The sequence below is a fragment of the Protobothrops mucrosquamatus genome, unplaced genomic scaffold (assembly GCF_001527695.2).
Source record: "Protobothrops mucrosquamatus isolate PMUCROS unplaced genomic scaffold, P.Mucros_1.0 scaffold1498, whole genome shotgun sequence".
Classification (NCBI taxonomy): Eukaryota; Metazoa; Chordata; class Lepidosauria; order Squamata; family Viperidae; genus Protobothrops; species Protobothrops mucrosquamatus.
The window spans coordinates 76,150-102,118 of record NW_015387672.1 but is presented as its reverse complement, the minus strand read 5'-3'; the positions used below and the strand labels follow the sequence as shown (position 1 = coordinate 102,118).

The window sequence follows — 25,969 nt, the reverse complement described above, 5'->3', positions numbered from 1 at the left end:
AAGGCCACAGGCAGCCAATGCAGCTCGCGCAGCAGCGGTGTCACGTGGGAACGCCGAGTCCCCCCCAACACCGCCCGCGCGGCCGCATTTTGGACCAGCTGGAGCCTCCGGGTGCTCCTCAAGGGGAGCCCCATGTAGAGAGCATTACAGTAGTCCAGGCGGGAGGTGACAAGTGCGTGAGTGACCGTGCGTAGGTTATCAGCACTTACTCCCCTGTTGGACAAAGCTTCAATCTTTGTCTTGTTGGGTTGGGATGGCTTAGATCAGGGCTTTTCAACCTTTTCACCCATTGTACCACTTTTAAGATATGGCAACATCCGAGTACCACCAGTCGCCTAGCAAGGTGTCAAAAACTTGATGACAAAAAAAGGAAAAAAGTGATAAAGTACAGGTAGTCCTCGACTTACAATAGTTCGCTTAGTGACTGTTCGAAGTTACAATGGCACTAAAAAAAAGTGTCCCCAAGCCACAGCCGAGCAAGACACCTGCCCGCCCGGCGGCACTCTTCCTCCTGTCCAAGGTTTTCATTGTTGTGAGCATTTCTGTTGAGGATTGGCAGCGGGGGTGGTTACTATTGGTTGAAAAGCCTTGGCTTAGATTGTCAACTTCCTCATTTGGGGTTGGTACCTTCCTACGGTGTGAAGCATGCACCCAGGAGGTCAGACCATGACACCCCACAGCAGTGTTGGTGGTCAACAGGATCTGGAATGATCCCTTCCAACGAGGTTCTTACCCTGAAATACTTTTGTCAGAACCCAATCGCCAACTTTTAATGAATGGCAGAGATGTAATGGTTTCTTGGGCATGGCTGCTGTAATCTGTGAATGACAATCTTTAAGAGATGTGAGAAGAGCTTGGCAAGAGGCCAACATAGCAGTGGCAAACATATGAATGTCTTTCAGATATAGGAATATTGGGGGAGAGGCTGGCATTTGTATGGATCTACTCACTAATATCTCATGTGGAGAGAGTCCAGTCTGTTGAGAAAGAGTAGTTCTTATGGACATTAGGGCAACCTGAACAGCTGCGACAGAGGCCTTAAGGTCGATCAATGATCTTTCCAGTTGTTCCTTGTTACGTTTGAAGGATTGCAAATGCTGTTCCCTGTACTGCTTTTCCATTTCTGCATACCAAACCACAAAAGCAGACCAATTGCCGAGTTTGAGAGACATCAACAGCATCCAAGACAACTTCACAAAATTTAAATTTGTTTCTGTCAAATGTTCCAGCAAAAGGAAACTGACACCTTGGCGAAGTAAACACATGCCATTGCTGTAAGTATTGACAGAACTAGGTCCCTTATGAACATATATATATATCATGTCAGGGTTAGGAATTTCCCCCCTCTTAGGCTGGGAACATCCCATTATAGAACAAAGAGACCACAAATTAAATCAAACGAACAGAAAAAAGCTAAGCAAAGGTTATAAAGACACGAGTGGACGTGGGAAACTAACCTGTCCAATTCAGGCTAAAATGCTTGTGGTTACATTTTGTTATCTCTCAATCGTGCATCCATCCATCAATTGCAAGACATACTGCATTTAAGCATGGTTGAGGGCACACAATGTTCTTATGTAGTTGGTTCATTTATTTGCTTACTTCTCCCATTTTTTTCTTTTTTTTTATTTTTTTCGTTTTTTACTTTCACCTGGGCAACCGAAAGACAATTGTCCAGGGGCAAAAGAGGGAGGCTGAGCTCTGCCAACACAGACAGTCCTTGTCTATGGAAGAGGTCCAGTCCCTCAATAGCAGTGATCATGAAATGCACCAACCTAGCAAATAACCTGACCCTTATCTACGGGGAAGGTAGCATTTGACACACAATCTGAAGGCAATCACATATCACATATCATATAGTCATAGATACAGACAAAGGTTCAAATATCACACAGAACAATAAACACATTGAATGAGTGACACCACACCCAAAAGCATTGGAAAAAAACAGACAAAATGTACACATTGGGATAACTGGATGTACAGTAGGTCTACCCTGGGAGTGTGCCACAAAAGATTCTTTCTGCCACCAGGAACTCTTCCTTCCCCCAATGTAGAGAACACAGAACTCAATGAAAGAAAATATGGACAAAAACAGGAATGGAACTCTGCCCTAGGAGTGCCACAAGATGTAGAGTTCACAGTCCCTACAGCAAAAACCCTTCAAGAGCAGGCATGTAATAACAACAAAACAAACTATCAAAAGCAGGGAGCATGACAGGGAGAAAGAAAAAAAAAATCCAAAAGCAACTGCACCACAATATTTCACAAATGACACTTTCAAGCCCAGCTGATGGCTATTTTGCAACCTGAAAGCTGCCAGCTGGAAATAAAGCCACAGAAGACAAATGCTTTTCAGGACCAGAGGAGCCATTAAAATAGGCACAATCTCCATGAACAGCCTTACTTTCCATACAACAGATACAGTAACAGTCACACCAACATGTACAATCACTAAACTGGCACATCATCAAAACATCTACTCACTAAAGTAGATAACTTTACACTTCAACATGGAGTCAATAATGGCAAGAGGAAGAACCACTGCCAAGCATGAGACCACTGTCATCACCAGGGTATGACTCTACCTGAGGTGCTACCTCAATATTACAAGGGGGTGATTAGCCCCCAGGAATGTCAAGTCCCTTTCGGGTCCTGGCCACGGTAGTTTCCACTGTCACTGGACTTGCCAGACTATTTTGCCTAAGGGTATGACAATCTTACTCCATATAGCTCACCCCAAAGCAAGTCTGGTCGTGACCCTTCCCTTGCAGCCAAATCAGGAGATGAGCTACTAACTAGTTTAACAACAATTTCCCTAACTAACTTACTCACGGAGTTCTTCAAAGGTGAGACCCCTTGCTTTATCTCTGATCCAAAGTGGAGTGTGGGTAGACAGAGAGGGAGCACAAGCTGATTGGCTAAAGTCCAAACCTGGAGTTGGTCAGATGCTCTTGTGGAACTCAAGGCCTCTTTCAGCTTCGTCCCTTCCCAGCCAATGCACCAAAACTGTCAGGGGAAAAAACTTGTCAAAGAGAAACAATATGCACCGTAAGATTATCAGGTATGAATATCTCCAGACATTGGACTGTCCTGCAGGAGAATGTCACATTCTCCTTTCAGGCTGATGTCTTTCTATGTTTGAGCTAGAAGAACTTGGTATTAGCATGAGTAAATATATAACACAGTGAACAGTCACAGGTATGCTCTGATACTTGATCTATATATTTTAAGAAGATCAAAGCTCATTAAAATATACACAAAAGAAAATTGTATAGACAGAACTTCTTTAGGGATAGAATGTGCTTGGTTATATTCTTAAGCATTTGCAGTATACTTTTAATATGAGATGGACATGAGAACACACAAACTTCTTCTGCTAATAACTCCAGCAATGTACCCTGTAGGTTAGCTTTCTTTTTTCATTTAAAATAAACACAAAAAAGTCTAAGCTTGTGCCTATACAGAATTTTTCTTCCCTAATTGATGTTCTTTCCCATTAATCATGCCTTCCTTTCCTTGAACAGACAGTAATGAATGTGAATACCCAAACATTTACTGCTTAGGAGGAGAGTGCTTAAACACACCAGGATCCTACACATGTCATTGTCAGCTAGGATTTGAACTTTTCAATGGGACCACATGTGAAGGTAAGCCCAGTGTAGCGCATCTGAATGAAGTTGCCCATTCTCCATTAATTTAATCACTTTCAGAACATGCATAAACAAAGAGAAGAAAAAGGTAGAGGTATTTTGGGAATTCAATGTGGCCTTTGTTCAAATCAGCCTCATTAGTGTCCAGAAAAAAAAAATTGCATCTGACTGTTCAAAAAGGAAGAGGAGAATCTATCTTGTTTTTGAGGAATACATAGTAGCATCTTCTAAGTGCCTTTGTATTTGTATCACTTGTGCCTAACTATATAATTTAAACCAACCTTCCCCAAATTGATGCCCTCTAAATTCATTGAGGTTTCAATTTGCAAAATTCTCTGCTAGCGTGGGCATTGCCTATGTGATGAGGGATTCTGGGAGCTGGAGTTTCACATCTGGAGAGTATCAGGTTGAGCAAGGTTGACTCTGGATTATTCTAGTTATTTTCACATGCTTTTGACAATGTGGAAAACGAAAATATTGGCTATTGTTCTTCTATGCAAGGTTTAGGCCCAGGTAAACTAAATCAGGCCTCATGGACAAAGTCTTGAACCAAAGTTTGTGCTATGCTTAATTTTGCAGTTTGCAATTGTACTTTTCTTAATATGATTTTGCTAAGCTTGCTTGTTTCAAATATATTTAGAACATAAAGTCTGGAACAGTAAGAAATAGGAAACTGAAAGTAGCTGATGGATGCGGGTTCCAATGTACAGTACATGAACAGTGGTGGGATTCAAATATGAGAACAACCGGTTCTCTGTGTGGATGCCACTTCCAGAAATCCATTCTGGGCTTAGGCAACAAAAAATTAGCTGCCAGTTCTGCTGAAGTGGTGAGAACTGGCTGAATCCCACCACTGTACGTGGAAAGTTATGTTCAGCAGAGAGTCAGCAGAAGTCAGCAGACCATCTGTCTACAGTCTTAGGACGAGAAAGGGTATAAAGAGTTGGGTCTGGACCTGATTGATTTGCCATAGGCCTATAGCTGTTCTTATTGGTACTGCTATGCCATTGGACCTCATTGCAATGGGTTATTAATGTAAGTGATGTTGTGTTATCATGTTTGCTGTGTTCCCAATTATTAGCAAAATAAACCTCTGAATCTTAAAGTAAGAATTATTGTTCTGTGTTGCTGTTTTGTGTTTTTTTCATTGGGTTTTTCCACGACAACAAGTAATAGAGGAATTGGAGTTCAATATTAACTTCTGCTTTCCTTTCCCACTTCTTGTTTCTTGTTTCTCATGTAATATTTGGTTTCTTCTTGTTATCTTGTCATTTATGTGCTGTCTTTGTTCTATGTTCTTCTTAATTCTGTACTTTTGTAACCTATATCGAATTAATTAAAGTTACAATTATTATTGATAACTACTTGTCTTTTATAGATAGTATAAACAATAAGGGATGACTAATATATTTGTGTTTATTTTTCATATTTGAATGTAATAGAATAAAAGAATGACATAATAATAATAATAATAATAATAATAATAATAATAATAATAATAATAATAATAATAATAATAATAATAATAATAATAATAATAATAATAATAAAGTTGGAAGGGACCTTGGAGGTCATCTAGTCCAACCTCATGCTCAGGTAGGAAACTCTATACCATTTCAGACAAATGGCTGTCCAGTCTCTTCTTAAAAACTTCCAGTGTTGGAGCATTCACCGCTTCTGGGGGCAGGTTGTTCCATACTGTATATCTGATAGTGACCATCATCTTCCTTGGTCTGCAGCTTGAAGCCAAGTGATTCTTACTCTCTCATAATTTTTGGAACTCAAAAATTTAAAATTGGAGTAGGTTATTGTTTAATATTTAGGTTATGAATATGTTTATTATTGTGTTTAATTTTAATTTGTTTAAATTTGTGTTAAAGGGGAGTTAAAGCGCATTAGGGATTTGGTTATTTTAATAGTTGGTTAATGCTAGATAGATTTTGATTATTATATTTGTAACCCTGTGTTCAGCTCTGGGAAGTGGGGGAGGGTGAGGGTGGGGTTTTGGGGTGGGTATGGGGGTTTATACTGTAATCTTCATAAAACTTTTAATAATAAAAAAAAATTGGAGTAGGCAAAAGATACTCCACGGTTTCTTAGTTAATGTCTTGAAGTTTTGAAATATATTAGCAAGAAGTTCTGACACCTTGTTAAACATCAGCATATGGATTTCCACCTACTCATTTAAATTAGGTTGCCAGAATTAAAAAGGGGAAAAACAGATATGGATTTTTTCTGGAAAAGACTGCAAGTTCAGTTTTCATATTAAGCTAAATTATATGGCTGCTGACCCCCGTTTCTTGATTTTAACCGAATACATGCTAGACTTCAGGATATGTATGTATATGTAGAGTTCTCTCCAACAATAGATTTCTGGAAGAGTCTCTCAGAAAGATATTTTCATTCATTCATTTTCATTTAATTTCATTTGAATGTCAGCTTATTGTTCAGTATATCCTATCTATGTAGCTTTGATGTGAGTAGTGTAAGTTTTATAAGAAAGACAATCTTGTTCTGAATGAGAAGATACTTTGTTAAATAGTTGACAAGTATTCAGTTAGAATAATCTGTGGCAGCTTTTCAGAGTGAATTCCCTGTAACTATCTTTATTATCTTTATTTCTTATAGATCAAAATGAGTGTCTGGACAGTAACATCTGCAGTCCCAATGGCGAATGCCTAAACAGTCATGGATCTTATTTCTGCATTTGTGCTCTTGGCTTCTCAAATGCTGCTGGTGGAGTTAGCTGCCAGGGTGAGATCTTAGAAGCTATAGTGATCTTTTGTTTGTCCCTTCTCTCTTGGACATATCTTGTCAAAGAAAGAAATCAAGGAAGGTTTCCTTTTTTCTTATTTTTTTTTCAGGCTGATCCCAGGTCTTTAAAAGATGCTTTCCCATTCAATATCATCCATCCTATATTTTCTCTTAAGATTGTGCAGCAAGCCAGCATTTGAGGGGGAAAAGATGATTCAGAATGCATACGCTATAACTTTTCCAGGACTCACGCTGTCATCTAAGGAAAAGATGTGTTTGATTTAGAGAGGTGCTGAAAAGTATATATGTATTCAGACATGCTCTGAATTACCTTTTCTTCTTCAAATCCAGGATACTGCAGAACTCTGCTCTCTGCCCCTGCTTTTGCAAGTCCATATTATCAAAAATTACTAAATAATGTACAATGTTGATGATAGGGCTTATAAATTCTGGAAAGTTCTCAGTTTAGATTTCGTTTTTGCCACAGACAAGCTTTCTATGATGAACTATGGGAAATGTAATTTCCACTTGCTAATTTAAAATATTAATCATTTCCCTAATAATTACCTATAGTGTCTTCAAGACTCATCCAGTCATTGTTATGTTAAATAACAGTAATGAGGATGGGTTCAGCACACTTCAAAGATGGCTGAACGATGCCACAAAAACAGTATAAGTTAATAGGGGAAACAAGGATAGTATATATGATTCCCAATTATTAATTTATTCCAGTGCTATAAAGTTTTTACATTCTGTTTCCATTTGCAATTCAAATTTAGGGAAAAGCTATGGCATTGAATCAGAAACCCTGAATTCAAATTAGCTAATTTAGCCCATTCCAAATTAGGCTCAGATTAATTCATTTGAATCAACTTAGACAAATTCCTCCATTACATATTATCAACCCTTCCTACTTTAGCTTTCTGCTGTCCCATTTCAATACTATTTCACATTAAAGTCTGGCTTCTTTCACTGTGCTTGTATATTGTATTATATTTGGCAGATGTGGATGAATGTGCTGATCAATCCCGGTGTTTGCATGGCCAGTGCATCAATACAGAAGGATCCTACAGCTGCTTATGTCAAACTGGCTTCCAGCATTCGCAGGAAACAGATGACTGTGTAGGTAAGAGTTGACCGCTGAAGGAAAAAAAAGACGATAGATCAGAATCAATCTAAGCAAATTGTTGGAGGCATTTTTGCATTTTATATCTACATTTTTAAAAAAATACAAATGTTAGCTGCTGGCATGGTGCTAATAGTGATTGATGGGGGTGTGGAAGTTTAACACTTTGCTTCCATACTGAGATCCTGGGGAAAGTTGTTCCCCTGAAGCTGCTATTGGCGTGAGAGAGGTTCTCTTATATGCAGTGCTTTTTTTCTAAAAAAAAAAAAAAAAAAGGTGCCGGAACTCACACACGTCATACAACCCGCCTTGCCTACCCTACAAGGTTCCATCCAAAAAAGGTGCCGGAACTCCGTTCTGGGCGTTCTATGAGAAAAAAAGCCCTGCTTATATGTCAATGCAAGATTTCTTCTTAATGAAAATAACAGTTTCAGGGAGTTTATTGGGTCTCAATGCATGTAGGTAACCTCATACTATATAGCTGCCCTCCATCTTCCAAGAAAATGTTATTCTTTCATTACTAGTCCTGCAGAACAGTTCTTTTAAGAATGCTTATCTCTCCTGAAATGATATTGTTTATTTATTTCTCTTTTCAGTTTCAATTTATTACTTTTGTTCAGCCAAACTTTAGAATTACAATACTTACTCCACAGAGGCAAGCAATTTTGGGGATTCAGGACTGTACTTTGGTGACAAGGCAGTCTTTTTTTTAATGGACTCTAGTGGCTATAGGGGACATTGCTACTGATGTAAGATTATCACACTGGGCTGGTATACCAGTCTTGTGGGCATGGTGTCCACTTTTTAGTAGCACAATCTATGTTGCTCTGGGACCACAACCATGAGAGTTGCCCATTGCTACTTAAGGATACTTGAATGTTAACTATGTTAGCCATCAGGGCTTGTGCATTTTTTTCAGGTTCTTCTTGTCTTTGAGATATCTTTCATGTTTCCCCTTTTCCCTAAAACGTACTGCTGCCAAGTCTTTTATTATTTTTTTTCCTTCTGATACATTATTTTGAAAATGCTTTCCCATGGATGACAGATGTGGATGAATGTGAAGAATTTGGGGCTACGGCTTGTGGCATATGGCAGTGCCAGAACACCTTGGGTTCATTCCACTGCATTATGGGATGTCCTCCCGGCTTCCATCGCACACCATTTGGTGAATGCATTGGTAGGTGCTGTTGGGAAAACTCTGGGGTGTGTAAAAGTCAAGGAAGACTATGTGTAGAGCAGAATTCCACCTTAGAAAGAAGGAGAAACATTTTTACATTATAGAGATAAAAATACTATCTGACTATAGTCTCAATTGTCTGGGGATTTTCTCTTCTTTTAACAAAATGGATATTGTTTTGCTCTTCCTCTTAGGCAGTTTATTAAACAGGTGTATCTCCCATAGATGAAATAGGCATGAAAGTCCCCAGAATGGAAAGCAGCTTGATGGAAATGACTCATAACTTTATTTTTCCTATTTATTGCTACCAATTCATATGGCAGAAGACAGTGTAAATACTTTCATCCCTAATGTTATTCTTAGTTCCATATATATTTAGCCTACAATCAAAGACTAAAATACAGTACCAGTATAACTCAATCAAATAAAAGCAAAATAGGATATTAACACAATAGAAAACCAAACAGGCAATAAAGTGCGAAATGAGCTATATCTGAAGCAGTAAATCAATTCATAAATGTTTTTCAGCATTGAACTTATGGCAATCACAATCAGTCAAAATCTGGCAACCTTCCTAGATATTACTGTAGACCAATATAAAATACTAGCACAGCAAAACTTGAGATATTGTCTTGATTGCCCAGCCCAACTAAGGGCATAAACAGAATGGAATATTATTAAACCTCTCCTCTAAAACTATGGATGACAAAATATTTAGGTCTAGACAATGAGAATGTTTATTTATGTGAGACAGAAGGTATGTTGAAAAATTAAATGAAATATGTATTATAGAGTCCATTATAATAACAAGAACATTATTTCTATATTTCTGTAAGTCCAAGTTCTAAAGTGATTCTCTCAGGACCTGGTATCATCAAGAAAGGGGAAAGAGATTGCAATAATTTAAATCCAAGACTATGCATTTCTTCCAAGGAGAAATACATCTATCAACAATAACTGTATTAAGATTCCTTCTGTTAATATTGGCTGAATCTCAAATAAACCTCTGCAGAAGGAGGGTCAGATTACAAAACCAGAGTAGTAATCAGTGCACATTGAGAGACTGTAACATTGCTCTTAAGAATTTGGGTTGGGTTACTTCTCTTACAAGTATACACTTGAATATGCTTTCCCTTTCAGGTCCTTAATGCTCCATATTTTCTTTTTTTTCGCTGAATTGTCACTCTCTGATACTGGTAATACTGAAGTTATGTTAAATATATTCATGACATTCTTTCTCATTTCTGCATAGTATTTTTATATGAATTAAAGATATCAATATGAGTCTTGCTAGCATGTGTCTGAAATGAAGCAAAATAAGGTTTGCCTTGCTTAGAAAGAACTGTGTACTGATTTGTTGATCTATCTGTTATGCAGATATTGATGAATGTGCCAATGAGAGCCTATGTGGAAGCCATGGTTTCTGTGACAACACTGTTGGGTCATTCCATTGCCTGTGTGACCGTGGCTACACAAATTCCCCTTCAAGCAATGACTGCATTGGTAAGAGTCGTTCAGCCTTCATAGATTCACAATGCCTCCTTATCCAGGATTCAGGCACCTTTCCAACTTGTTTATCAAGGTTATGATCTTGAGGAAAATCCTTTAAAATTAAAATTGGGTTTTTGTGTGTTTGTGGTTGTTAATTGTATTTGAAATTCCAACTTCCCAATTCTCAAGTTCTTTGTGAATGAAGCCTTATACTGTAAGGATAGGACTGAAAAAAAAATGAAATGCCTAGACGAATCTTTAAATCTAGCTCTTTTTGTAAAGAAATTCTAGTTTTGATTGTAGCATAATCTGAGGCATCCTTGGTACTCTTTGTGCTTGCTTGTTTTCTTGCAGATATTTCATTACCCTAACTAGGTAACATCATCAGTGCTAGTAAGGAGTGCTGTTTGCTGTCTGTTTATATCATGGGTGTCAAACTCGCCGTGTCACGTGACGTGTTGTGACGCATCGTGACTTTTTTCGCATTGCCGGAGCTGGGGTGGGCGTGGCCTCTGCATGATGCAACTGGCCCGTGGGCCGGCAGTTTGACACCCCTGGTTTATATTCTGGTGTCTTGCCTGTCTGGGTGGGTGGGGGAGGTCTTTGGTTGGGCTGTGGCTCTGTGGCAGTTTCTTGATTGGGTATTGCTTACTTGATTGTTGGTCTGAAGGTGACCTTGGAGTTAATCTATGCTGATCTGCATGCTGATTACTGGTGGAGAAATGTTGGAGTCTTTTCCTCTTTTGGGCTGGTTGATTGTCTCTTTTGCATAATCTGAGGCTTAAGAATTTGTATAAAAGCCAGGCTAAGAGGCAGTTTCTTGGAGAAAAACAGTGTAGTTCAGAGGAACGCTGGAACCTAGAACTGGAAGGATGTTGGAGATCATCTAATTTAACCCTTTTTGATCAAGAAATCAACAAGTACAACTTTGATAGAAAGTCATGGATCTTCTATTTAAATATGAATCCACCACTTTCTGAAACAGTTTGCTCATTGCCAGATATCTCAGCAAAATTGTTCTTCCTAATGCTTTCTTGAAGTTGCCTCTTTAACATTTTGAACTCATTGGTTTAAGTTCTATTTCTTCAGACATAGAAAACAAAATTGGGCCACTATTTACTGACAGTCTTTAAATATCTGGCTGTCCTATCATCTCTTCCTGTTCATATATCTAATACACGAGCTATTTTTTCAGCTATTTTATCCCTAGGGATCATATTTCTGTACTAAGAACCTAACCAGTAGAATTATTGGTTGTATCCCATGAACTACAGCAGAATGGAGAAATTAACTCCTTAGGTAAGAAAAAAGGGATGATGACTCCAAAAAGCATTGAATTTAGCAGGCATATTGATAAACTTTATTACGATTCTTGCAGATGTAAATGAATGTGAGCTGATGATTGCAGTGTGTGGTACTGCACTTTGTGAAAATGTAGAAGGAGCCTTCTTGTGCCTGTGTCCAAGTGATCATGAGGAGTATGACACAGAAACTGGGGAATGTCGCCCCCGATCAGGCATAGGTAAGGGTCTAGTGAACAATATACTGCAAATGGAAATTGAAGATACAATTCCTGCAAGCAGAATCCAACTTCTTATTATTGGTCTGGGTCAGGGTCTGCAACCTTGACAACTTTAAGACTTGTGGACTTCAGCTCCCAGAATTGCTCAGCCAGCATAGCTGAAGTCCACAAGTCTTAAAGTTGTCAAGGTTGCAGACTCCTGGTAAAGGAAAGAATTGTGGGTTCCATGATGCTCTCTGACCTAGCTGGTTTTCTTGTAGACATTTCATTACCAAACTAAGTAACATCATCACTGTGTAGAAAAGATTGTCTAAAATTCTTAATATTTTCCAACATCAGAGAGTGCTTGATCTCATTGACCATAGCCTGAATTTTTTATATATATACAACCAGTCTATTAAATATAATTCCATGGGGATATTTAACCAATCATCTTTTGGTCCAGAGAGAAAAAAAAAGCTGCGAGCATATTAAATCCCATTTGTGAAAGCAAGATTTGAAAACAGTTAACAATTAACCTATAAATGTATAATGACATAGAGGTTGCATTTGTGTGGTTTTCTTCCTGCTCCAAAATGTAGTCTTCAAATAAATGGTCTTAATATGAGATTTTTGTAATCCCTGATTTGGCATTAGTAAAATATGATGTCCAGCTCCATGTAATATTTTGGGAAAGTAGAGTTAATTGTACTGTAAAAGGGGCTTTGCTGACAATATTGTTTGCAACTCTTTAAAAAAGCATGCTCTGATGAGAGCATTCAAGCACATATAGCCATTGAAGACTATTTTAAAGTAATACAAAACATAGACTCTTTGAAATTGTATTGTGGGAATCAGCTAACCTTTCCACCATAACCAATCATTTATAATTTGGAGACAAATTCCTATTTACAGATAAAGAATATAATGCAGGCAGAGCTGATTTGTGTTATATTTGCATTTGGAAAGACAAACACAATTAAGCTATTTGGAGTTTGTGAAATATACTTTACATTACTAAATTAATACTGTAATAAAGTCTAGAGGATGGTTTGCTCTGACAGATTGCTTTCATCAGATAATTTCCAGATGTGTGCCTGTTTGTCCAGCAGAATGTTATCAATGTGACTCTGTCATATAAATTATATATTTTAATCTCATCTCAGGGGAACCTGGAAGGCCTGTATCTTTACATCCAGATAGTGCAGAGCGTAAGGAATGCTATTATCACATCAGTGATGTCCCATTATGTGACAGTGTCTTAGCCAATAACACCACAAAGGAGGAATGCTGTTGCACAGAAGGAGCAGCCTGGGGCGATAATTGTGAAACTTATCTGTGCCCAGTCATTGGCTCAGGTATATTGCATTATTGTTTAAGTAATAAACAAGTGAACAACAAAAAAGTTACCTCCTAAATGCTTGTTTGGTCTGAATGTGTGTATAGGTATATGTTTTTTTCTTCTTCTGTTCATTCGTGTCGGATTCTCAAAGACTGCCTGGACAAGTCCCTGCAGTTTTCTTGCCAAGGTTTTTTCAGAAGTGATTTGTCATTTCTTCCTTCCTAGAGCTGAGAAAAAAATGACTGGCCCAGAGTCACCCAGCTAGCTTTGTGCCCAGGATTAAAATTCACAATTTCCAGTTTCTAGCTTGATGCCTTAACCACTACACCAAACTGGCTCTCATGTGTTTATGTATATGTATGTGTAGACAGTATGTATATGGTTGTATATGCATAAGCATAGCTATAAAGCTGTCCACGTCAGGCCTGAATATTGAGTACATAATCTGCTTTTTCCAGGATCCTCTAGAGCTCTAATCTGATCATTTTCTTTACAAACTTCCCCAAGATGGGAAGATTGGAAACTAAATAAAACTTGTCCAGATTTTTGTCTGTTGAATCAAGTCATGGCCTCTTAAGGAGATGGAAGATAACCATCTCTTTAAAAGCAGAAATCCTTTCACCATTGCATAAACCCAACTACATAAGAAATAATACAGAGATGCCAAAATCTTAATGTTCTTATATAAATCAATGGTGTCACCACTTCTGGAATATTGTGTGCAGTTCTGGACATTGCACTTCAAAAAGGATAACACAGGGCTAGAGGAAGGTCAGAAGAGGGCAGCTAAGATAATCAAAGGGCTGGAACAGCTCCCCTATCAGGAAACATTGCAGCATTTTGGGTTTTTTAATCTAGAAAGGAGGTGTATGACAGGGTACATGATTGAGGTACACAAAATTATGCATGGTGTGGATAACGTGAACAAGGAGTTCCCTTTCCTGAAATATTACAACCACAGATCATTCAATGAAATTGAATCCTGGAAGAATCAAGGCAGGCAAAAATATTTTTTTTAAAATGTGTAACTCAGCTTTGGAATTGACTACCATAAGATGTAGTGCTGGTTACCAACTTGGCTGGCTTCAAAAAAAAAGGGTTGGATCAGTACACAGAAGTCATGAGGACCAATGATTATTAGCCTTGATAGCAGAATAACTGCTCTGAAGGCCATCTGCTGGGGGATTAATGGGCTTCTTTATGCAGTTGGTTGGCTATATGAAAACAGACTGATTGACTAGATGGGCCAGGGGTATGATCCAGCTGGGATCTGCTTATGTTCTTCACGTTATCTCCTGGAGACTTTAATCAACCAGGATGGAAAGGGATCTAAGACACAGGAAGCCAACTGCATAGCTTCAGGGATACTGGACAGTTCATAGGTCTAATAGATTCAGACTCTTCTTAGGTAACCGGATAAGACCATGCCTCAGGCAGTGCCGTAGGACCTGTGCAGTCAGATTCAGATTCTGAATGAATCTGAGCGACTGCATCTTATTGATGCTTACAATAGTCCTCTCAGCACCCAGCAAGTGTTCCCTTGGCCCCTCTTTACCAGGAGAGTCAAGGTTACTCTAAACAGCACCACTGGTCTTAGGGATATCATGATCAAGATTATCTCAGTTATATGATATAGTAACGTGCTTCTTATATGTTTTCCCTTCTTTTGTGTTTGGTTTAATTATAATTGTTCTTTGTCAATTTTTTGGCAGTAGAATATATTGATATTTGTCCCAGTGGGAAGGGCTATATTCCTGTAGAAGGAACACTGATTTTTGGACAGACATCTTATACAGGTACTTCTCATTTTAACAAATCCAATAGCCATTTGAAGCTCAAACTGAATGGGAGGGGTGGCTTATATTTTAGAATAAATATTTCATTTATTCATGTGTTAATATCCATAATCAGCTTTATGCATGATATAAGCAATTATTATAATACAATAAACAATTCTCATGTTGAATTATGACTTTGCTACAGCTATAAAAACTTCAGAGAAATGCCAGTGATCAAACAGTAAATTCAGGTCACTTCACAGTGATGTAAATCAGTGAGCTTTTCTGTATGTACATATTTCTTTTACTATCAAGAATTGACTTTAACAGGCAGAGCTTTGCTGCAAACAGAAAAGTTTCCCACTAGAGATTTTAGTGTGAAAAGAGCATTCTAGAAATCTCTCCCTCCCTCCCTTCCTTCCTCCCTCCCTTCCTCTTATTGAGTTTTTTTTTCCCCATAGATGCCAATGAATGTGAAATGTTTGGCTCTGAGGTCTGCCGTAATGGACATTGTGTGAACACAGTTCCTGGATACACTTGCTTCTGCCATGTTGGATATTTCTATTACTCCGGTCGGTTTGAATGTGTTGGTGAGAATCCTCTTCCTGCTTGTTTGACCTACTTGACCTCCTTTGTAAAAGGCACCCTGTGCCATTTGTAGGGAATGATATATTTGCTGAAAAACATGGCCCAGTTTGAGCAAGAGGCCATCCAAAATATGAACTATTAACTTGATGGGAAAAACATCATTTGAGTGTCCTGTATGTGAGGGGAAAGATCAATTTTTACATCTGTTTGAATGAATTCTCTGCTGTGATCATAGATCTTGATGAGTGTGAAAATGAAGAGATCTGTACAAATGGCAAATGTCTGAACACAGCTGGTTCTTATCACTGCTTCTGTAGCCTTCCCCTGGTTCTGGATGTAATCCACAATCGCTGCGTCAACGTTTCCAACAGTGCAGGTGAGATTCCTCTGGATAGTATATAAAACAATCTCTATAAACATGGTTCTGATAGAACCCTGTGAATGTAAGGTTTGTTCTTGAGTTTAAAATGGCAAAATCAAATAGAGATGAGATTAGAACACATTATAAAACATGGAAGCCAGCTGTAGTGCTACGGTAATTTATACAGGAATACCAGTGACAGACAAAGATTAAATTTACCATGAATGTTACACTTAGAGAAAACTGACATAAGATGTTTTATATTGGTATATTACTTGAGTACTGGTTGCTTAAATAAGTAACCCTACAAAACCATACATTCTTGCAAAGCATATTGAGTTGGCTTTCAATATGAAACTAGCTGCCAGGATATCTTAGGTCTTTTATTAGAAAGCACATATGACTTCCTATATAAAAAATAGCAAATTAAGATGTGGGATTATGCATCAATCTCTAGAAATAACTTCATAAATCTGATATAGAATTTAATTCATCTTGGAAACTATTTATGGATTACAGTTGTACATATGAATTTATACAACATCTGAAGGTTGGGCTTCCCTTAACATAAGGCTTAACTATCTAGACTTTTATTTGATTTGTTAAATAAGGACAGAATTCTTGGACTAGACCAGGAGTAGGCAACCTTGGCTCTTTTATGACTCGTGGACTTCAACTCCCAGCTATGCTGGCTCAGGAATTCTGAGAGTTGAAGTCCACGAGTCATAAAAGAGCCAAGGTTGCCTACCCCTGGACTAGACAATGAAAAAATTGATTTCTCATTCCGATTTAGGATTCATATTATTTATTATTAATTTGTGAATATCGGTTTGATTTTAATTATGTTATGAGGTCTTAAATTGACACAAGATATTTTAATATGTAGATTATTAGGGGACTGGAGGTTAAAACATATAAAGAAAGATTGATGGAATTGGGTATGTCTAGTTTAATGAAGAGAAGGATGAGGGGGGACATGATAGCAGTGTTCCAATATCTCAGGGGCTGCCACAGAGAAGAGGGAGTCAAGCTATTTTCCAAAGCACCTGAAGGCAGGACAAGAAGCAACGGATGGAAACTAATCAAGGAGAGAAGCAACCTAGAACTAAGGAGAAACTTCCTGACAGTTAGAACAATTAACCAGAGGAACAACCTGCCTCCAGAAGTAGTGAATGCTCCAACACTGGAAGTTTTTAAGAAGAAACTGGACAGCCATTTGTCCAAAATGGTTTAGGGTTACCTGCCTGAGCAGGGGGTTGGACTTGATGACCTCCAAGGTCCCTTCCAGCTTTTTTATTATTATTATTATTATTATTATTATTATTATTATTATTATTATTATTATTATTATTATTATTATTATTATTATTATTATTATTATTATTATTATTATTATTAGTGTGCTGCAGCTGCCAAAAAAGCCAACACAGTGCTGGACTGCATTAATAGAGGGATAGAATCAAGATCACATGAAGTGTTGATACCAATTTACAATGCTTTGGTAAGGCCACACTTGGAATACTGCATCCAGGTTTGGTCACCATGATGTAAAAAAGATGTTGAGACTCTAGAAAGAGTACAGAGAAGAGCAACAAAGATGATTAGGGGACTGGAGGTTAAAACATATAAAGAAAGATTGATGGAATTGGGTATGTCTAGTTTAATGAAGAGAAGGACGAGGGGTGACATGATAGCAGTGTTCCAATATCTCAGGGGTTGCCACAAAGAAGAAGGAGTTGGGCTGTTCTCCAAAGCACCTGAAGGCAGGACAAGAAGCAATGGATGGAAACTAATCAAGGCGAGAAGCAACCTAGAACTAAGGAGAAACTTCCTGACAGTTAGAACAATTAACCAGTGGAACAACCTGCCTCCAGAAGCTGTGAATGCTCCAACACTGGAAGTTTTTAAGAAGAGACTGGACAGCCATTTGTCTCATATGGTATAGGATTTCCTGCCTGAGCAGGGGGTTGGACTAAATGACCTCCAAGGTCCCTTCCAATTTTATTATTATTATTATTATTAACTCACTGCTATATCTGAATTGGAAGCAATATACTTCTAAATAATAGCTGCAGGAGGACCAGGTGGAAGAAGGATTTATCTCCATTTTCTGTCTGCATGCTAAGATGGGTCTTGGACTGATTCAGCAAGGCTATTCCTGAATTCTTATATTGCCAAAAGGATCCTAAAAGTATTTCATTAGTTTGTAAGATATGCTTGAACAGAGTCTTGACAATTGTCGTCCAAGGATGTTTTAATTTATTTTTCTATCCTGAGACTCAAGACCTAAATGCCCCTGCTACATCTATGATTCTATATATTGACCCTCAGAATAGTTAAATCTCAAGCTTCTTTTTCTAGCCAATATTGCAACAAAAAATCAAAATTCTGGCAAGAAAGAGGGAAGCTCCTTTATGATTATATAAAGCTTTACAGTAGTATGGCCTTAATACAACATAGAGACTGGTTTATTCCTTTTCTATAACCTTTTATTTATTTATTTTTCAATAACAGATAACCTGGATGAACCTGACAGTGAATTAGAAATTTGTTGGCAGAAGGTCTCAACAAGTTATGTTTGTAGTGAACCATTACTGGGACGACAAACAACATATTCAGAATGCTGTTGCCATTATGGAGAGGCTTGGAGTCGGGACTGTGCACTCTGCCCTCCAAGGTCCTCTGGTGAGGATACATCATTTGCTTCAACAGTTAAACTTTATAGTTTAATTTAGATTATTAATTGATTAGTCTGATTTCATCCAGTTTTGGTCACCACGATGTAAAAAAGATGTTGAGACTCTGGAAAGAGCACAGAAAAGAGCAACAAAGATGATTAGGGGACTGGAGGCTAAAACATATGAAGAACAGTTGCAGGAATTGGGTATGTCTAGTCTAGTGAAGAGAAGGGCTAAGGGTGACATGATAGCAGTGCTCCAATATTTGAGGGGCTTCCACAAAGAGGGAGGCAAACTATTTTCCAAAGCACCAGAAGGCAAGATAAGAACCAATGGATGGATACTAATCAAGGAGAGAAGCAATCTAGAACTAAGGAGAAATTTCCTAATGATGAGAACAATAAACCAGTGAAATGGCTTGTCTTCAGAAGTTGTGGGTGCTCCATCACTGGAGGTTTTTAAGAAGAGACTGGACAGCCATTTGTCTGAAATGGTGTAGGGTTTCAAGCTCAAGCAGGGGGTTGGACTATATATGACCTCCAAGGTTCTTTCCAACTCTGTTATTCTGTCACATGTCTTATGACCATATCAAAAAAATAAAACATAAAATGCAGGAATTAATCAAGGGTAAAATGGATAAAAGAAAATACCGTAATAAAATACACATGTGATAAATAGAAAGAATCAACATTCAGATAAATACATCACCTTTACATGATACACTGATTTGTTTGATATCATGAGTTCTTAGCTCAACTGCCTTAACTATAAAAGTAGCAGTTCTACTCACAATGTGTACATTAGAGCCCAGAAGGAAATAGAACAGACTGTGATTCAGTTCCCAGTGGACTGTTCTTTCAAATAGGGATGTTAAGTATCTAAGAGAGGCATATACTTGTCAAATAGAACATGAACATTATCTTTGATGGATGGGGCATTACATACATATATCACCTTATGATATGGCAGGAGATGGAAGTGCCCATATTTGGCTGTGGTATCCAACAACTCAAATCTTGCTCTAGAATAGGCCCTTCTTGAGAATTGTGTCAAACTCATTAACAGATATTTTTCAAACTGAAAAATAATGTTGTTCTTAACCAATTTAAATGTCTACTTTTGTCAATAATGCCATATCCGTTTGGGCACTATATCTGGGACCCTCTGTTTAAAAATTACCCTTGCCTGGGAGGCAGTTGAGAGTAAATACTGGATTGAAAACTATGTTGTGAAGAAACTGTAAGTGAGCATATCCAGTTAGGTCTTATAAATATTTCTGCCTAGACATATGAGCAACCAGATTCATGGTTCTTACTGAATTTTATTGCCATTGTTCCTTAATAGTGACCCCCACCAATGAGTCACCAACAATGAATCTTCCTTACTACAGTGTTTTTTTGGTTTCAATTCAATTATTTTCAATTCTTGGATACTGCTTGGAGAAGTCCCAGTTTTCTTGGCAAGGTTTATCAGAAGTGGGTTGCCATTGCCTCCTTCCTAAGACTGAGAGAAAGTGACTAGTCCAAGGTCACCTAACTGGCTTCATGCCCAAGGCAGAGACTAGAACTCCCAGTTTCCTAGTTTCTAGCCTAATACCTTAACTGTTACACCAAAATGGCTCTTACTAGAATGTATAGTTAATATTAAATTTACCTAGTGCTATTTGCATACTTGCTATACTTTTAACATTCATGGTATCAATCCACATGACGAGTGGATTTATACCATGAAAGGGTGCAGAGAAGAGCAACAAAGATGATTAGGGGATTGGAGGCTAAAACATATATAAAATGGTTGCTGGAATTGGGTATGTGGAGTTTAATGAAAAGAAGGACTAGGGGCGACATGATTCCAATATCTCAGGAATTGCCACAAAGAAGAGCAAGTCAAGCTATTCCCAAAAGCATCCGAAGGCAGGACAAGAAATAATGGATGGAAACTAATCAAGGAGAGAAGCAACCTAGAACTAAGGAGAAATTTCTTGACAGTTAGAACAATTAATCAATGAAACAACTTGCCTCCAGAAGTTGTGAATGCTCCAACTCTGGAAGTGTTTAAGAAGAGATTGGACAACCATTCATCTGAAATGGTGTAGGGCTTCCTGCCTGAGCAGGGGGTTGGACATAACAGGGCTTTTCAACTGGTGGTAAGTGTACTACCACTGGTACTTTGGTACGTGGAAGGTGGTGTGACCATCCTAGGCAAGTATAGAGGGGGAGGGGAATGAGGGCTACAAGCTGATTGGTGCTTCTGCAGGGCTGTCAAGGCTCAGCAGAAGCCCCAGGATCTGCGCCGGGCTCCAGGTGATTGGCACTTCTGGAAGCAGTGCGTAGCTGGAGGTGCACCAAAGAGAAAAGGAGGAGGGGTGGGGGAGAGGAGAGGATAGAAAAGGAGGAGGTTTTGGCAGGAAAGGGAGAGGGAAAAAAGACAATGGGGGGGGAAGAGAAGGGGACGGAGAAAGAGAGATGGGCAAGTGCAGCCTTGAAGAGAGGAATCAGCTGGAGGTGCACCAAAGAGAAAAGGAGGAGGGGGGGAGAGAGAGGAGAGGATATAAAAGGAGGAGGTTTTGGTGGGAGAGGGAAAAAAAGACATCAGGGAAAGGGAAGGGGATGGAGAAGAAGGTGGAAGAAGAGCTCAGCAGGAAGGGAGGAAGAGGAGACAGGGGAGAAGAAACTGTGGAAGGAAAGCCCAGCAGGCAGGGAGGAAAAAGAGACAGGGGAGAAGAAACTGGGGAAGGAGAGACCAGCAGGCATGGAGAAAAAAGAGGGAGGGAGGGAGAGAGAGAGGGAGGAAGGGAGGGAGGAAGAAAGAAGGGCCGACCAGCCAGCTGACCACCAAGGTAGTGGTGCATATTAATAAATATGGATAAATTCATCATACATTGTCAGTGCAAAGAGAAAGTGATTCAGCAAAGGAACCGCCATTGAAGAAATTAAAACTGGTACTTTCCCTCCTTTTTTATATGCTTTGTAACATTTTATTAGATTATAGAATAAAAAACAAAAATATAAAAGCAAATAGTAGGACACAGTGGGGAGAAAAAAGGGGGAAAAGTGAGGGTAAGAAGGGAAAAAGAAAAGAAAAGAAAAGAAAAGGCATTGACTTCCAACTTCCAGGGTTGAAGTAGAATGAAGTATTAAATTCGAACCTCAGCTTTTTATTTTTCCATAATAGTATAAACTAACCATTTCTATAACAACAAATGAAACTAATCAGTAAAACCCAAAATCCCTCCCTCCCTTTTTTTAGTCATCAAGTTTTTGACACCTTGCTAAGCACTGGTGGTACTTGAATATTGTCATGTCCTAAAAGTGGTACAATCTGTGAAAAGGTTGAAAAGCCCTGGACTAGAAGACCTCCAAGGTCCCTTCCAACTGTTATTCTGTTATCTGTTTATTTGAAGACACAGGCACATTCTCAGTGACAATAAACTAGAAATTTAGAGAAATTCATAAAGAGTATACTTGATTTACATTATCTGATCTTTTCTCTTTCCACCACTGGAGAAGGTTAAACTTTTAAAATATTAAAACCAACCACAACATTAAAAGTTAATGTTTTCCTTTCTCACTGCTCTAACAAAAATCTAATGCAGTGCTTTGTTATTTGTTTCTATTCCTTGGCTCATTGAGTAACAAGCCAAAAGTTGTTTAGGACTGGATTTGCTCAGTTAAGCAAACCAATCACCCCACTCACCACGCCAAGTTTTTACATTAAAAAATTCGCTATTAGTCATTATGAGTGGGAGGTTGTTTGCTTTGTATGAAATAGAATATAAGCAGGGCTTTTTTTCTCAGAGAAAAGGTGGTGGAACTCACCTCCCTCCCCTGGCCACGCCCCCACCCAAACCTGGCCACGCCCTCATCAAACCCTAGGACCGCCCCTTTAGAGAACAGGAATGCAAGTAAAATTTGGGAGGGGCTTTTGCTCTGAGAAGCCGCGCGCGTTTGGCTTTGAGGGCGCCGGCGTGAGANTCTTGCTCGGGCAGGGTCGCCTAGGAAACGGGCCAGGGGCGCGCCGACCGAGCCTCCCTATGGCTGCGGTTGTGAGCCAGGCAGGGGCAGAGAGCTGCGAGTGCGAGCGCGCCCCCCCAGATGTTGCGCCCGGTGCGGCCGGCCCGGAAAAAGGTGCCGGAACGCGGTTCCGCCGCGTTCCGGCTGAAAAAAAGCCCTGAATATAAGATAATGGAATATAAGATAAAGCTGTTCATTTTGGCTGGGGTTAGACAGTCCAAAACACATGGAGTAACCCAAGAGTAATCCAAGATAAGGAAAGCTGCTTAGGGATCTTCTCATATTTAGTGCAACTGGCTTTCCCTAGAGAATTTTTTACTTCAATCTGTCCAAACAATTTCTCACTCCTGGAATCCTACGAATGCTAATTTTATTTATTGTTTCCAGGGATTCTTGAGTCAGATGATTTTCAGATTAGTTTACAGCAATTAAAACAAAAGCTAATAGAATAAACATACACTCAATGTATGGTCCTTAATGGAACTACATTGGCATGGAGGGAAGTATGCAGGGGGTTCCTCAAGGTTCTGTCTTGGGCCCGGTGCTCTTCAAAATCTTCATAAATGACTTAGATGAGGGCATTGAAGGGCCTATCCAACAAATTCATTCGGTGGCCACAAAAGTAAGGTCCAACACTTAGGCATGAAAAATCAAATGCACAAGTAGAGGATAGGCAGCAGCTGGCTCAACAATAGTGCCTATGAGAGGGATCTAGATGTCCTGTTTAAATATGAGTTAGTAGTGTGCTGCAGCTGCCAGAGAAGCCAATGCAGTTCTGAGCTGCATCAACAAAGGTTTGTATCAAGATCAAGGGAAGTGATAGTACCACCTTATACCGCACTGTTGAGGCCACCTTTGGAATACAGCTTTGGTCACCACAATACAATACAAAAAAAAATGCTGAGACCCTAGAAAGAGTGCAGAGAAGAGCAACAAAGATGATAAGGGGTCTAAACTCTAAGTCCTATGAAAATGACAAAGAATGAAAATACATTTAGCTTGAGGGGTCCTTGGTGTTCTCTGAGCTTGGTTGTTTTCTTGCAGAAGTTTCATTATCCAAACTAGATAATATCATCAGGACTAGTACTGATGATATGATCTAGTTTGGGTAATAAAACATCTGCAAGAAAACAAACAATCTCAGAGAATATCATTTCAACTCTGAGCTACAAATATTCTCCTTTATTGGTACCATCATCAGTGCTAGTTGGCAGTGGGGTTTGCTTTCCTTTCAATTCTAGAGGCTTGCCCTGAGCTACAAACACTATCTTTTATTTACTTAATGAAGAGAAGTTTGAAAGGAGACAAGATAGCAGTCTTCCAACACTTGAAGGACTGCAGAAAAGAGGATGGGAAGAGAGTGTCTATTCCATAGCACCTGAGAGTAGAAGCAATGAGTTGAAGTTTGTTAGAGGAAGATCCAGCCTGGAAATGAGGATAACTATTAAGCAGCTTTCTTCCCAAAGTTGTGGATGCTTAATCACAGGAGGTGTTCAAGAAAAGATTGGCCAACTATTTGTCTGAAATGATATGAGGACACCTTCAAGGGCCCTTCCAAACCTATGATTCTTTGAAAAACAATACTTAGTTGGATTATTAGATGGATAGATGGTAGATAAAAGGTATGGAATCAGATATTATATACACATTTAATATACATGTTATGCATTTTATAAATGTATTTATATAATAATCATGTACATAATCAGATTGCTCCTTGGGAAAAAGCATTGCATTGCCAGGATGCTATTATAGGCTAATCCTCACTCTCAGCCCTAGTTGATTCTGCTACAGCTCTAAAGATACATAATTTATAACAACAATTGCAATATTCAGGCATTATTGCATGAAAAGTATTCCTTTATTAACTTTTTTCTTTGCTCTCTCTCTTTTTAGATGATTTTTATCAGCTGTGCAGTATAGTAAGGGGGGCTGAACTCCAAGAAAGGCCCAGCTACGAGTATGGGTCAAATCAGGGCAGTCATCAATATGAGCTTTACATCCCAGATCTGGATCGCTTGGATGAGGATGGAGCAGCTGATACCAACAGAGAAGAAAGCAATGCATTTGAGGATAGTGCAACACCACAAAGACAACAGATCCTCCCAGATCAGACACAGCCTGACTACGTGCCTGAGCATGTTGGTAAATGTCAGGGAAAAATAAATAATAGCTCAGATATGCTTAGGTATATACTATTAGTATATTACACTCCAAATGTAGGCATTTTGACCTTCAATCCCATTTCCTGCTTTTTGAAGAACAGGTCCAGAGATTGGCCCAAAATGCAACACAAAATCTTGGGTTTCAGCCAAGTGCACAAGCTAGAGTCTTCCGACATCCAAAGAGAAGTTCTTTAATGGCTAATTCCACAGAGCCAGTTATGCTAATTCAACTGAAGAGATTATTTATATCACTTGCTGGATCATGTAGTTGGAAGCCTCTCTGATTTCTTCTTGTAATCCTTTTCATATGCAAGTATTCTTAATTGGATTAATGAAAGAGTAGGTGCCATCTGAAAAAGGAGGGCCAATGGAAAGAAAATGCCTCTTTTGGTTAGGTTGTTCAGAGATTCAAGGCAAAGGTCCATGCTTGCCCTTAATGCATATGCATATGCATATATACATACACATACATTTGAAAGAACCATTTTGGCATGTTTCCTTTACAAGATTATCCTGTTCCATTTTGTTTTTAATACCTATTTCTTACTCTCTCACCTTTCAGAGCAGTTCAGCAGCTTTGAAGGGCTACAAGTTAAAGAGTGTGGAATTCTGAATGATTGTGAAAATGGACGCTGTGTGCGTGTGCAAGAAGGCTACACTTGTGATTGCTTTGATGGCTTCCAGTTAGATTTGAAGCTCATGGCCTGTGTCGGTAAGTAGTTCCATGAAAGAAAACGTGGTAGATCTTGCCAAAAACAGTACAGCAAAGATCCCCCAAACCCTTACTAACGAGGGTTGTGCATCCTTTTAAAATGTTGTTAACCTTAATTTTAATTGTTGAAGAGGTGTTTAACGGGTTGCTTGCCACTGTTACTATGCTAAAGAGAAGCAAACCACATTATCAGGGTGTGTATATAAGTCAGACCACAGAGGGGAGGTCAAACCAGAATTACAATTGGGCATTAGTGATCATGAATCAGAAATGAAAGAGCTGTGTGCATTTGCAGACAGAACTGACTCATGGAAGATTTCAGTGCTTTAGTACTGAAAATTTCCTAAGCATAGCCTATCAATAGCTTTTATACAAACTATCTATAAACACCACTGCCTGAACATGTCAACCCATCAGTCCTAAGGACATATTTTCATAGAGCTCTAGAACTAGTCGTATTATGGCTGTTTATGTAGTACAGGATGTTATTTATTGAGCATTTATAATTGCTATTACCGTACCTCTTTTCTAGCCAGTTGAGACCAGATAAAAATGCTTCTTTATATGGCTGGTCAGCTCATCACAAAATGATTGGTTGCTGTAAAATCCAGGTGAATTTATCAGTTCCAT

At 38.8% G+C, this 25,969-nt stretch overlaps 1 protein-coding gene across 1 annotated transcript in view; it reads left to right on the top strand.

Moving 5' to 3' along the window:
* Nucleotides 1-25,969, top strand: part of LTBP2 (latent transforming growth factor beta binding protein 2) — a 126,256-nt gene that overhangs the window by 98,032 nt on the left and 2,255 nt on the right. Inside the window, exons 20-32 of the mRNA XM_029285310.1 lie at nt 3,528-3,650; nt 6,282-6,407; nt 7,411-7,533; nt 8,579-8,710; nt 10,088-10,213; nt 11,580-11,723; nt 12,869-13,060; nt 14,757-14,840; nt 15,284-15,412; nt 15,646-15,786; nt 18,286-18,456; nt 24,359-24,607; nt 25,190-25,339. Coding sequence (XP_029141143.1) covers nt 3,528-3,650; nt 6,282-6,407; nt 7,411-7,533; nt 8,579-8,710; nt 10,088-10,213; nt 11,580-11,723; nt 12,869-13,060; nt 14,757-14,840; nt 15,284-15,412; nt 15,646-15,786; nt 18,286-18,456; nt 24,359-24,607; nt 25,190-25,339 — 1,890 coding nt within the window. The remainder of the gene's footprint in view (nt 1-3,527; nt 3,651-6,281; nt 6,408-7,410; nt 7,534-8,578; nt 8,711-10,087; nt 10,214-11,579; nt 11,724-12,868; nt 13,061-14,756; nt 14,841-15,283; nt 15,413-15,645; nt 15,787-18,285; nt 18,457-24,358; nt 24,608-25,189; nt 25,340-25,969) is intronic.